The 14554-nt window shown below is 41.1% G+C and overlaps 1 protein-coding gene across 1 annotated transcript; it reads right to left on the reverse strand.

The window, feature by feature from the left end:
* Window positions 1-12244: 12244 nt before the first annotated feature.
* On the reverse strand, window positions 12245-13216 carry LOC126018185 (olfactory receptor 52K1-like). The gene has a single exon (XM_049780330.1). It carries the CDS (start codon window positions 13214-13216, stop codon window positions 12245-12247), a length of 972 nt encoding a protein of 323 aa, XP_049636287.1.
* Window positions 13217-14554: the final 1338 nt, after the last annotated feature.

The raw sequence follows: 14554 nt of genomic DNA on the forward strand, positions 1-14554 counted from the left end.
GCAGCATGATTATATAAATTTATCTCTCTTTTTCTCTTATTCTTTATTTTTGTGTGTGTGTGAAGTAGGGGACAGTTGGCTTACACTAGTTTGTACTTAGAGCTCACTCCTGGAGAGGCATGACAGGACTATATGTGGTATAGATGATTGCATTGGGATCAACCCTGTGCAAAGCAAGCACCATACCCCTGTACTATTTCTCTGTCCTGAAAGTTCTCTTTTTGAGCCAACTTCATGTCACTGCCTCTGATAGTGCCCTGGGAGCCACACAAAGTCTTTTATTTAATCTACAAACCACAGTCCTGCAATGGAAGGACTCAAACCTGGCTGTGCAGATTGGGTCAAGCATTTCTGTTTTCATGAGGGCAGTATATACCTTGCAGTGCTAAATTCTTTTTTTTTTTTTTTTTTTTGGTTTTTCAGCCACATCCATTTGATGCTCAGGGGTTACTCCAGGCTAAGCACTCGGAAATTGCCCCTGGCTTGGGGGGATCATATGGGACGCTGGGGGGATCGAACCGCTGTCCTTCCTTGGCTAATGCTTGCAAGGCAGACACCTTACCTCTAGTGCCACCTCGTAGACCCCGCAGTGCTAAATTCTTACTCCTGGCTCTGTGCTCAGGGATCTTTGCTGGAACCTGGTGGGCCACATGCAAAGAAAGTACCATAACCCTGTGCTATTTCTGTGTCCCAGGCTTAAACACCTTTAACCTTGATCCTGACAGGCCAGGTTACTGAGTGTGGGGTTCTGTCCTCTCACCTCACAGCAGCCAGCACAGGAATGGGAAGGCAGGTTGTTCAAGAGAAAAGGAGTCACAGAGGAGAGGAGGGGTCAGGTTGGAGGGAGGTCCCCTGGAAAAGAGGAAACTTCAACTCTGAAGGATGTGGGTGATTCCTGGGGACAGGGGGACATAGGACAGGACAGATCCATTGTGAGTCTTGATCCTGCCATTCTTTGTTCAACTCTGAGTGAAGGAATAATGTGATTCTCATGTAGAAAGTGAAAACAAAAAAGTAGGGTCTGTGGCTCAGGACTTGCATACTTGTCTTGCCTGTGTGAGACCCTGGGTTCATCTTTGGCTCTGAGGTGATAAAAGTGGCAGTGGTAGGGCAATACTGGCTTCTCAAAATAACATGAAGGTTTAAGTTTCTAAAGATTAAAACTGATGGCCAAGGGAGGCCTCTGATTGGTGGTGGTGGGGCTCCTTTTTCTCCATGCCTGCTTTGTGATAAGGAAGGAAATACTTCATGGCCCCAAGTCCTAGAGATGAGATAAGAGTGTGGGATGAAGGAGAGAGCTGCCATAGTTAGTAGGTTTGTGAACAAGCTCAGAGGACTCCTTTATCCTACTTCACTGATCTTGTGCAATCCAGTTCCAGAAATGGAAAGGTCAAGCCGAGGCTCAAAAGAGGGGCCTTCTGGATCTCATAGGGACTCCTCCTTATGAGAAACCTAAGTCCCTCCATGGCACAGATTTGCTGGTTGTATGCAACTAAATCATGGGACCACAGGGCAAAGTATGAGGGGGGGGGTGCTAAAAGGGTTAGTGCTCCACTTTTGAGGTGTTTCATGGTTGTTTGTAGAGGCCAACTGGGTTTTTACTTACATCTGTGCGTGAGGAAAAGGAAGCAGTGGGACTAGCCTGAATTTGGATTTACTGTAGAAGACTTTCCAGCAAACCTGGTTGCATTTCATAGACTTTAGATGCAGGGGGAAGACTATGGAGATGGGTGCTTGTGGTGACCCCTTTTTCTCAGGAGAAGGGGAGGTGGGTGTTTGACAGAATATGGGTTTGACTAAGATGGCTTTAGGAATTCTCACCAGCCCTCACCCCTAGGTTCAATTCAGTCCTTATTTCCTCCATCCCCTCCACCCTGGTTGCTTTAGTTCAGATTTTTTCACTTACCAGAACCCACACAGGCGGAGAGAGGCATAGGCTGAACCAGGCCTGGGGGCCTGAGCACAGTTAAATTCACCCCATTCCTCCCTAGGGACAATGACTTTCCAAGTAGCCTGGTTTTCATTCCCAAGCTCCTGCCTCACCAATTACAGAGGCCCCAGGGATAAGCAGGACTAGGTATGTCTCTGTGGTCCTTGTGGACTGTGGAAATACTGAGCAGAAACCTATATCTTGCAAAGGGACAGTGAGGTGTTTGTTTTGGGGGGCTGAAGTCCTCAGAGCAGACTTTTTCAGAGCATCCTCCATCCTTCATCCCTGACTCTCCAGCAATTTTATCCCTTTGTGCTTTGCTAGCAATTCACACTAATAACCCACAGGTCACTAACTATTGAGTAGCTCAAGTACTGATTGAAAATCTTGTACCTGAAATTCCACAGCAAATTCACAGACCCAATCCTGCCCTGGAGTTACTCTCAAATCAGAAAGTTGTCATTCCTCCATACCCTTATATAAGAAATCTCTTAGTGGTACTTGCTTTACATGTGGCTGACCTGGGTTCAATTCTCTACATTCCTTTGAGTTCTATGAACATCCTTCATATTTCTTCTCTAAACTCCTTCTCTAAAGTAGGTGGTTGGCACTTTTTGGTCATCAGAGCTGCCATCTTCATTCTCTATGCCTGGTGTTGGCCTGTGTGGTTTTCCCATTGTCACGCTTGTTGTGTGTGTATGTGTTTTTTTCCCTACGTGTTACGGAGGTGTGCATTGGCTAGAAGATGTTCATGGCCCGAAGCGAAGTGGAGAGGCCGTTTCTCTGGCTCTATCCTCCTTGGGTGTTTCCAGCTCACCTCCTATCAGGCAGTTTCTGCAGGCGTTTCTGGGCGGGGTTAGTCTCAAAAGCCAACAATGGTCAGGCTGCAGCCCCTTGCAATGGCTTTCACAGCAATCAGCCAATTCTCTACATTCCTTTACGGTCCTGGAATCCCACCAGGAGTGATCCTTAAGAACAGCTCGATGTGGCCTTAAAACAAACTAAGAAAAAAAAAATAGAGTGACAGAAAGAATACACAAACAATGGAATTTAAAAGTTATCCAGCTCTCACTCTTCTTATCTAACTCCCACCAGGCTCTCCCAGACTTTGTTTCTTCCTTGCATGTTGGCCCTCACTTCTACCACTAAGTACCTTGCTATGTTACGGAGTCTTTCGCTCATTTGCCACAATTCTCTCTCTCTTTCTTTCTCTCTTTTAATTTTTGGTCTTTGGGCTGTGCTCAGTGGTTACTTCTGACTCTGCACTCAAAAATAATCCCTGCAGCCTTGGGGGACCATATGAGATTCCAGAGATTGAACCTGGGTTGACCACATGAAGGCAAATGCCTATCAGCTATGCTATTTTGGGGGGGGGGGTGTTGCTGGTGGTTTTTTTTGGCTGCTGCACACCAGCAGTTCTCAGAGCTTCCTCCTGGCTGTGTTCAGGGATCACTCTTGGCAGTGCCCAGAGGACCATGTGGGATGTCAGGGATAAATTTGAGTCAGTTGTGTTTAAGGCAAGTGCCCCATTTGCTGCTGCACTGTCACTGTGGTCCTGCATCCTTCTCCTTGCTGTCTTTTTTTCTGTTGTTGTTTTTCTGTCTCACTCAGATGTGATGTCGACCTTTTCAACATTATTTTTCCTAGTCTTAGCTAATGTAGTAGGTGAAAATGGCATTTCCTCAGTTATCTATGTTGGTCACTACTGAGGTGAGCCATTGTTTTCTTAGCTTGTACAGTCAGGTCCCATTTCTTTTAAGATAAAACTATTGCAATGCTACAGATCTCTGTGTGTTGTTTGCTGCTTCACTTCTTGAATGTTGACTCTCTTCTGAGGACCCACATTCTCCCTCTGTGCTATGTCAACTCTCCACATTGGTTCCTGTAACTCTCACCTAAATCAATACTTGTAAGAGAAGCTTCAGGTCCAAAACTAGGACCTGGAAACAAATATTGATGCAGAAAATAATCCACATAGTGAAAGGGTGCAAGAATGGGTTCAGGAATTCTAACACTCAAGCCAGGAATCCCACTACACAAGCTTCCACTCCTAAAAAAGAAAGCAGCTTAGTGGAGGAAGACTAAAGAATGAGCCCCAAATCTGGGCTTTTATTAGCAAGAACCAGATCATACCCTAAGGTAAAGGAAGAATACTAAGTAGGAAGTGACCCAGTAATCCAATCACTAGATCACACCCTAGCATAGAGTATGAATACTGAGTAGGGTGGTACCCAGCAGTTCAACAAATACTTATTCTATATTTACTTTGATGAGAATTGGACCATATAAGTGGGTTGCCCTAATATACGATAACCTCATATTAATTTTTAATAGCTGACATAGATAGTTTAATTTTCATATGTGGCAACTGGGTAGATTGAGGCATCAGATCTTTATTGAATATTGAAGGTTTTCTGTATGTGTCTCATTTTTGATACCCAGTATCTAGATTACTACCCCTTGAGTACCTACCTACCCGGTGAGAATCTGCAGAGGTCATTTATCTTTTTTTTTGTTTTGTTTTTGGGTCACACCCGGCAGCGCTCAGGGGTTACTCCTGGCTCTATGCTCAGAAATCACTCCTGGGCCTGGAGAGATAGCACAGCGGCGTTTGCCTTGCAAGCAGCCGATCCAGGACCTAAGGTGGTTGGTTTGAATCCCGGTGTCCCATATGGTCCCCCGTGCCTGCCAGGAGCTATTTCTGAGCAGACAGCCAGGAGTAACCCCTGAGCATCGCCGGGTGTGGCCCAAAAACCAAAAAAAAAAAAAAAAAAAAAAAAAAAAAGAAATCACTCCTGGCAGGCTCGGGGGCCACTATGGGATGCTGGGGCTTGAACCACTGTCCTTCTGCATACAAGGCAAACACCTTACCCCCATGCTATCTCTCTGGCCCCAAGATCATTTATCTTGACATGAGTCTTTCGGGGTAATGCACAGGTGACTCCAGGCTCAAGTCTGCAGACAGCACCTAGAAATTTCCAGGTATCGAGGCTTGTACGCTAGAGTTTCCAGCGGGTTTGGTGAAGGTTGCACCTGTAGTACTTCCTCATTTGCTCTCTACCTCCAGCCAGGAGCCTGTTTATTCTCTAACACTGATTAAAGCATTATATTACATATATTATATTAAATATTATAATTCTTTTACTTATTAATGGATATCCTTGAGTATTATATGTTATAAAGTATTATTAAAGTATTATAAAGTATCTTACAAATACTTGTATAGGCATATACTAATTTTCCATTGAAATTTTCTTTTTTTCTTTTTTTTTTTTTTGGGGGGGGGCACACCGGGCAGTGCTCAGTGGTTACTCCTGGCTATCTGCTCAGAAATAGCTCCTGTCAGGCATGGGGAACCAAATGGGATGTCGGGATTCGAACCAACCATCTTAGGTCGGTCCTGGGTTGGCTGCTTGCAAGGCAAATGCCGCTGTGCTATCTTTCCAGTCCCCCATTGAAATTTTCTTGATTCTCTTCCTGTCACTGTATTGAGTTACACATATGTAGGTCTTACCTGTTTCATATAAAATTGAAGATAAATTAGCATAGAATTATTCATACTATTATTTAAAAATTTGAGGCCGAAGAGATAGCATGGAGGTAAATCGTTTGCCTTGCATGCAGAAGGACAGTGATTCAAATCCCGGCATCCCATATGGTCCCCCATGCCTGCCAGGGGCAATTTCTGAGCATAGAGCCAGGACTAATCCCTGAGCGCTGCTAGGTGTGACCAAAAACCAAATATATATATATATATATATATATATATATATACATATACATATATATATATACCTACATAAAGTCCTATATAGACTATAAAAACATTTTTATAGGGATCTGCGCAACTGCGCAGCAGTATGGCATTTGCCTTCCATGTGGCTGACCCAGGACAGACCTGGGTTCTATCCATGGTATCCCATATGGTCCCCCAATCCAGGAGCAATTTTTGAGTGCATAGTCAGGAGTAACCCCTGAGTGTCAGTTGGTGTGGCCTAAAAAACAAAATAAACCACCATTTTTTTTATCATTTTAAAAATATTTTTATATAAAAACATTTTTATAAACTTATCATTGATTTACAGTTTTGTGGAATTGTAGGAGTCTACCTCTAGTCATCTATATATGTAGATATTACAATCTCCATAATAAATTATAAGAAAATTTCTCTCTCATATGTGGGAAATAAAGAAATATAATAAGGAACAATGAATGGTCAAAGTCATCAGAGCTAGAGATACTGTCTAAAACTAAGTTTATATGAATGGTGCTGGAGTCATAGTACAGAGATAAGGCATTTGCTTTGCAGACCCAGAAGAGCTAGGTTTGATTCCCAGCATCCCATATGGTCCCCCACAGGTTCCACAGCCCTGGTTAAAATCCTTATAACACATATGGTCCTCTGAGCGCAACTAGGTTTGGCCCCTGATTTTAGAGCCAGGTTTGGGTTCCTAAACTCTGCTGGTCATGGTTCAAAACAAAAAACGTATTGTTGTTTAGGTATATATAATAAGGTTAAAATAAGCATTAGTCTTCATGGTCTTTTTTTTCTTTTGGAGGGGAGAGGACCTAGCAGTGCTCAGATATTACTCCTGGGTCTGTGCTCAGGAGTTGCTCCTGGTTCTGTTGGTGAAACAACATAAATGGTGTCAGGGACTGAATCTGGATAAAGTACTTGCAAGGCACTTACCCCTGTACTCTGGCTCCAATATTTATGCTTTTAGTGTACAAAATTACTGTACTTTCACCACCACCAAAGTGCCTGAAACCTTACACCACTGTAACTTCCAGTCCTCTTCCCACCCCCTCACTTCCCTCCCCAACTGCTTGACAACTTTAGTTCTGTAATCAAAGTCCAAGTTATCATTGAATATAGTCCATTCATTCCCTGCTTTGTTTTTCTATCAATCCTATATGAATGGGATCATTCAGTACTTGTTCTCCTACAACTAACTTAGATAAACATGATACCCAGTAGATAGAGATATCTATATTGTAGCAAAAGACATTTTATTTTTTATTCTAGCTGCTTAGTATTCCATTGTATAGATGCCAAATTTTAAAATTTATGTACTGGGTTTCAAAAATGTTTATGATTGAGTTTCAGTCACATAATGCATAACACTTCACAACTGCACATTTTCTGCCACCAATGTCCCAGTTTCCCTCCTCCCCATCCCCTGTGCCTTGGGGCTAATATTTTACCTTTCTCTCTCTGCCTTTATTCCTTTTTTTTCCTTTTGACACTATCTTTTGCCCTATGTTAATGAAGGGGTACTTAGCATACTTTCAGCACCCAATTCATATTGAAAGTGATTAGTTCCAATTATCATGACACTTCTCTATTCTAAATGCACTCCCAACTCTTTATGGCAAGCCTGATACCATGGACTGGTCATCCTAATCCTCATCTTTATTGTTTCTGGATATAATTTTATACAATCTTTTATATTTTTAATATCTAACAAATGAGTGATACTATTCTATGTTTACCCCTCTCCCTCTGACTCATTTCACTCAGCATAATACTAACCATGCATAAGAAATTTCATGAATTCACTTTTCCTAACAGCTTTTACCTAACTTTTACCTAACAGCTGTTTGGTATTCCATTGTGTATATTTACTTTTACCTAACAGCTGTTTGGTATTCCATTGTGTATATTTACCAAATTTTCTTTAGCCACTCATTTGTTCTTGGGCACTTGGGTTGTTTCTTATTCTGTCATTTGTAAATAGTGCTGCAATGAATACAGAAGTGCAGAGTGTCTTACTGCATTTTGTTTTTTGGGCCCCTGGATATATTTCTTCCTAGGGTTCTTACCTCCAGTTGCAGAGGAAAAAACTGAGATTCAGAAAAAATTTCAAGAAGTTTATATTTTTCAATCACCTCAGTCTAACCTTCAACCCAAATATCTCTCTCATGGAGCCTCACAATCTTTCTTCTGTGAAAAGTTTACTCATACCCTTCCTGCTACCTTCCTTTTCAACCATGCTTCTCTATCATCATCTAAACTTAAATCTTTCCCTATTAAGATCCATAGAGTCTTGGTGGTTTGTTTGTTCATTCGTGTGTTTCTTATTTTTTCTTCCTTTCCTTCTTTCCTTTTTATTTCTTTTCTTTCTCTTTCTTTCTTTCTTTCTTTTTCTTTCTTTCTTTTTTCTTTCTTTCTTTCTTCTTTTCTTTCTCTTTCTTTCTTTCTTCTTCTTTCTCTTTCTTTCTTTCTTTCTTTCTTTTCTTCTTTCTTCCTTTTCTTTCTTTCTTTCTTTCTTTCTTTTCTTTCTTTCTTTCTTTCTTCTTTTCTTTCTTTCTTTCTTTCTTTTCTTTCTTTTTCTCCTTCTTTTCTTCTTTCTTTTTCTTTCTTTCTTTTTCTCTTTCTTTCTTTCTTTCTTTCTTTCTTTTTCTTTCTTCTTTCTTTCTTTCTTTCTTTCTTTCTTTCTTTCTTTCTTTCTTTCTTTTTCTTCTTTTCTTTCTTCTTTCTTCTTTCTTTCTTTCCTTCTTTCCTTCCTTCTTCCTTCATTCCTTCCTTCCTTCCTTCCTTCCTTCCTTCTTCCTTCTTCTTTCCTCTTTCTTCTTTCTTCTTTCTTTCTTTCTTTTCTTTCTTTTCTTTTTCTTTCTTTCTTTTCTTTCTTTCTTTCTTTCTTTCTTTCTTTCTTTCTTTCTTTCTTTCTTTCTTTCTTTCTTTCTTTCTCTTTCTTCTTTCTTCTTCCTTCTTTCTTTCTTCTTTCTTTCTTTCTTTCCTTTCTTTCTTCTTTCTTTCTTTCTTCTTTCTTTCTTCTCTTTTCTTCTTTCTTTCTTTCTTTCTTTCTTTCTTTTTCTTTCTTTCTTTTCTTTCTTCTCTTTTCTTTCTTTCTTTCTTTTCTCTTTCTTTTTCTTTTTCTTTCTTTCTTTCTTCTTCTTTCTTTCTTTTCTTTCTCTTTCTTTCTTTCTTTCTTTCTTCTTTCTTTCTTCTTTCTTTTCTCTTTCTTTCTTTCTTTCCTTTTTTCTTTCTTTCTTTCTTTCTTTCTTTCTTTTTCTTTCTTTCTTCTTTCTTTCTTTCTTTCTTTTTTCTTCTTTCTTTCTTTCTTCTTTTTTTCTTTCCTTTCTTTCTTTTCTTTCTTTTTTCTTTCTTTCCTTTCCTTCCTTCCTTTCCTTCTTCCTTCCTTCCTTTCTTCTTCCTTCTTTCTTTCTTTCTTTCTTTCTTTTCTTCTTCTTTCTTTCTTTCTTTTCTTCTTTTTTTCTTCTTTCTTTCTTTTCTTTCTTTCTTTCTTTCTTTCTTTCTTCTTTCTTTCTCTCTTTTCTTTCTTTCTTTTCTTTCTTTCTTTCTTTCTTTCTTCTTCCTTCCTTCTTCCTCTCTTTCTTCCTTTCTTCTTTCTTTCTTTCTTTCTTTCTTTCTTTCTTTCTTTCTTTCTTCTTTCTTCCTTTTCCTTTCTTTCTTTCTTTCTTTCTTTCTTCTTTCTTTCTTTCTCCTCTTTCTTTATTTCTTTCTCTTTCTTTCTCTTTCTTCTTTCTTTCTTTTCCTTTCTTTCTTTCTTTGTTTCTTTTTCTCTTTCTTTCTTTCTTTTTCTCTCTTTCTCTCTTTCTTTCTTTTTCGATCTCTTTCTTTCTTTTTCTTTCTTTCTTTCTTTTCTTTCTTTTTCCTTTCTTTCTTCCTTCCTTCCTTCTTTCCTTTTTGTTCCTTCCTTTCTTCTTTCTTTTCTTTCTTTCTTTTTCTTTTTCCTTCTTTTCTTCCTTCCCTTATTCCTTCTTTTCTTCCTTCCTTCTTTCCTTCCTTCCTTCCTTCCTTCTTTCTTTCTTCTTTTTCTTTCTTCTCTTCTTTCTTTCTTTCTTTCTTTCTTTTCTTTCTTTCTTTCTTTCTTCCTTCTTTCTTTCTTTCTCTTTTTTCTTTCTCTCTTTCTTTCCTCTTTCTTTCTTTCTTCTCTTTTTTTCTTTCTTTCTTTTTTTTCTTTCTTTCTTTCTTTCTTTTTTTCTTTTCTTTCTTTCTTTCTTTCTTTCTTCTTTCTTTCTTTCTTTCTTTCTTTCTTTCTCTTTCTTTCTTTCTTTCTTTCTTCTTTCTTCTTTATTTCTTTCTTTCTTTCTTTTTCTTTCTCTCTTCTTTCTTTCTTCTTTCTTCCTCCTCCTTCCTCCTTCCTTCCTTCCTTCCTTTCCTTCTTTCTTTCTCTTTATATCTTTTTCTTCTTTCTTTTTCTTTCTCTCTTCTTTCTTTCTTCTTTCTTCCTTCCTTCCTTCCTCCTTCCTTCCTTCCTTCCTTCCTCCCTCCCTCCCTTCCTTCCTTCCTTCCTTCCTTCCTTCCTTCCTTTCCTTTCTTTCTTTCTTTTTTCTTTCTTTCTTTCTCTTTCTTTCTTTTCTTTCTTTCTTTCTTTCTTTCTTTCTTTTTTCTTTCTTTCTTTCTTTATTCTTCTTTTCTTTCCTTCTTTCCTTCCTTCCTTCCTTCTTCCTTCCTTCCTCCTTCCTTCCTTCCTTCCTTCCTTCTTCCTTCCTTCCTTCCTTCCTTCTTCCTTCCTTCCTTCCTTCCTTCCTTCCTTCCTTCCTTCCTTCCTTCCTTCCTTCCTTCCTTCCTTCCTTCCTTCCTTTCTTTCTTTCTTTCTTTCTTTCTTTCTTTCTTTCTTTCTTTCTTTCTTTCTTTCGACACCTCAGAGGTGCTCAGGTTTACTCTTGACTTTGTGCTCAGGGATTACTCCTGGTGAGCTGGGGGGTACATATGGATGCCATGCATTGAACCAGGATCAGCTGTATGAAAGGCAAGTGCCCATCCTGTAATACTCCTGCTCCAGCCTCAAAATCATGGTAGTTTTATTTTGACCTCACCACTCTATGCATTGAGATGAATTGACTAATACTATAGTTTTATCTAAATCTATTATATTAAGGGCCAGAACATCATTTTGTCCTGAGGAACTCCTGTTGCCAAAGCATTCACCAATAACTTGTGATCACCGAGTTAAAGGTCCCTGCAGTCCTCATCTGCCTAGTCCCTTCATGAGATTTACCATTCCCATCTCTGACAACCTTCTCAGACCATTCACCTCCCTTGACTTTAATAAGGTCACTCTCATTGTTAAATTCCTGCACTATGACTTCTACAAGCAAACAAATCTTCTAAGATTCCTTATAAGCCATCTGCTTTTCTTCATTCTATGCCAGATCCAGGTCTGTTCCATGCAGGTCAAATTTTAGATATGATCTTGTTGCTTCTCTGCTCTGGACTCTTTACCCTCCCAAGTTGTACTCTGTAGGTCCAGAAGTTCTAACTTGTAATTCTTGCCCAATGGGCCTTTATTCAGCACAAAGGCCCAAAGCTGCCCCGTGATGCTTAGTGAGGTGCAAGAATTGGGTCACATGCATACTAGTTAGTCATGTGCCTAACTACAGTGCTTAACTCCCAGTCCCTGCTCTAGACTTTTAACTGGCTGCTAAATACTGCCCGAAGCAAGCTTTTAAGCTTCTTCTCATAGCAGATAAGTTCTTTCATTATCTGGCCTCTGCTTCCCATAGTCCAGCTGTGTCCTCACTCCATGTTGCTTCTGTTCCAAGAGAACATGGGGCTACCAAGGTCTCTCCAAGTCAGTTGTCTTTATAAATGCCTCTATCGTGGCTCAAAATGTTGCTTGGCCTCAGCATGCCTTTTTTCCCCTGCTTCTTTCTTTCCTTCCCCATACACTTACTTGGTTTTATCCACTAAACACAAATTAGATTCATCTTCTATATAAAGAGCTCTATGTTCTGATTCTCCCATCTCTTTGTTCCTACAGAATTTTTTAATAGAAAATTATAATTAACCATTATATCTATATCTATATATTTAGCAGGAGAGATAGTACAAGGGCAAGGCTCTGCCTTGCATGTGACTGGCCTCAGCTGGTCCTTGGCATTATATAGCCCTAAATCTGAGCACTGCTAGGAGTGATCCTTGTGCACTGAATCAGCTGTAAGTCCTTGTAATAATTTACTGTGTGTGACTATCCCTGCAAAGCACACCAAAAAACAAAATAGTGAATGTATACAGCTTGCCAGACTGAGAATTCACTCAAGGAAGAAACCATAAGAGGGTATATATGATACAGGAATAGTACTTGTTTGAGGAATGAATGAGTAATGCATCAATGAATGAAATTGAGATGCAGAAGGAAGTGGAAACTTTGTGAAGACAGAGGCAGAAACTTGCTTTGTTGATTACTGAGGAATTCTAGAGTTGTTTTCAAAGATGAAAGCAGACACTCAGAACCCAGATATAGCATTGATGCCTTGCTAGCCCATTTACCCACTGAGTTATGAAAGGAACTAATCCCTTCAGGTCCTAGAAAGTCAGGCAGGAAGCTGATGGGAATGAAATGACTAAGGCTTCTCAGTGTGATCTTGGGGTTTTGCCTGTTGGAACAGAGCTGCCAGGTGCTGCCTGATTTCCTTGGTTCTAGCCCCATAGATGATGGGATTGACCAGACATGGGAGCAGCAGGTAGAAGGCGCTCAGCAGGTTGTGGATGTCTTGGGAGGCTGTGCGGGCCACCCGGTAGACAATGGACGAGGACATAGTGGATGAGTAGACGGTGAAGATGACCAGCAGGTGGGACCCACATGTGTTTAGGGCCTTGGAGCGGGCTCCACCTGATGAGATTCTGAAGGCAGCGTGGATGATTCGGGAGTAGGAGGCACCCAGCAACAGCATGTCAAGCACTCGGTTGAAGATTCGGATAGCGAGTCCCACCCTCTTGTTCAGAGAGATGTCCCCACAGGAGAGCTTCATCAGCGCCATGTGTTCACAGGCAAAGTGGTGGATCACATTTGTTCTGCAGAAGCGGACCCGGGAGGCCAAAACCACTACTGGGGCTACGATGCCAGTGCTCCTGGCAGCTGCCATCCCTATCAGGACAGCCAAGAATTGGCTGGTCACTATCTCTGGGTAACGGAGAGGGTAGCAGATGGCAACAAAGCGGTCTAGGGCCATGACCAGGAGAATATTGCAATCAAAGACAATGAGAAAGTAGATGCTAAACATCTGCCCCAGGCAGCGAGCCAGGGAGATATGGTTAAAGTTGGTGGAAAAACTGAAGAGCATGGCGGGAATCACAGTGGTGGCCGCACAGATGTTGACAGCCAGAAGCAAGGCAATGAGCAGGTACATGGGCTGGTGCAGAGTCCTTTGGACCACCACTGTGTGGATGACCAGGCCATTGGCAGTAACGATCACCAGGTAGAGGCTGAGGAAGGGCAGCACTAGGAGGGCGCGGTATTCCTGAAGTCCTGGGAAGCCCACCAGGATGAAATTGGTGTAGGACACATTGGAGCTGACATTGTTCCACACAGCCATCACTCTGGGTGCTCGTGACTCAGAAGAGTTTACAGGGTCTTGTGGGAACTCAGCCCACCTGCCCTGCCTCACCAGGCTGCCCTGGGTGCATTGCCCTCCATGAACCACAATATTTCTACAAAGAAATTGCAGGTGTTTTCAGTTAGTGACACATTTAAAAAGACATCTGCCTTCTCCATTGCTACTCATTCCTCTTCTTTTCTAAAAAATTTCTTTCTTTTTTTAAATTTAATTTAATTTTTTTTGTTTTTGAATCACACCTTACAGTGGTTAGGACACCTTACAGTGGTTAGAGATTACTCTGGTCTCTGTACTCAGGAATTACTCCAGATGGGGTTGGAGAACAATATGAGAAGCCAGAAATTGAACCTAATTGGCCACATGCAAGACAAGTGTCCTACCTGCTGCACTATCTCTCCAACTTTCACCCCCACCTTTAAAAAATTTACAAACTAACTGTTATGAGTTACTTCTTTGTGCCAAGCTCTGTTTTAGGTTTTTAGAACACAGTTAAGGTGATGGTGTTTGTCTTGGATGACATACATTGTACTGAGGTAGAGCTAAAGGATAAATGGAAAGAAATGACAGAGAACAGCAGGTTGTTGGCACAGCTTCCCTCTGTCCCTATGTCAGATGCCTGGAGCCCAAGAACAAAGCCCAAGGCATATGCTCCTTCACCTGTAATAAAGGTGCTGGATTTACAGTGAAGCCCTTGGCCCAATGCCTGCCTCAAGAGTGTGAAATGTTTAACATTGCAGTCCCTGAGAGGCAGTCTTTGTGGAGAACCTCTCCACAACCTGTGTTAGGGAAGATAACTTCTGTTATCTTTTTGTACTATAAAGTTTCATCCAAACATAGGGAACCTTGCTTCATTTGCCCTTCCTTTCTCCTCTCCCCACCTTTCCCTTCTAGAAAATTATGAAAGCTCCATTCTCTCCAACTTTTAATGTACACTTGCTAGTTCTTGTGAACATGGAGTTCAAATCTCGAGTGATCCCAAAGTATCAGAGGAGAGGAGGCAGTAGAGTGGGAAGCTTGGGACCATGTTCAGGATATGTTTCTGGCCTAGGGCTGAGCTCCTGAGAGAGAAGAGACTGGGAGGAAGAGGAAGGCAGGATTGTTCAAGTCCAGGCTACTTAGTAGGGGAGTTCTAGGGCAGAGAGCAGTGGGAGGTTGTTTGCTCTTCCTTAGTCTTTGGCCAGTGTCATAGGATTAGAGACCCAAGAAGTCCATACCCACAGACTCAAGGTCGGATGTAACTCAAAACATAAGAGTACAGCTCTGGAGAAGAACCCCAGGCAGCCTGCATCTGCTTTTCCCCCTGTGTCAGGAAGGGTC

Source organism: Suncus etruscus, chromosome 9, assembly GCF_024139225.1.
Source record: "Suncus etruscus isolate mSunEtr1 chromosome 9, mSunEtr1.pri.cur, whole genome shotgun sequence".
Classification (NCBI taxonomy): Eukaryota; Metazoa; Chordata; class Mammalia; order Eulipotyphla; family Soricidae; genus Suncus; species Suncus etruscus.

Coding starts and splice junctions, on each gene's coding strand:
- LOC126018185 (XM_049780330.1), bottom strand. CDS start 13,216: ATGGCTGTGTGGAACAATGTCAGCTCCAATGTGTCCTACACCAATTTC.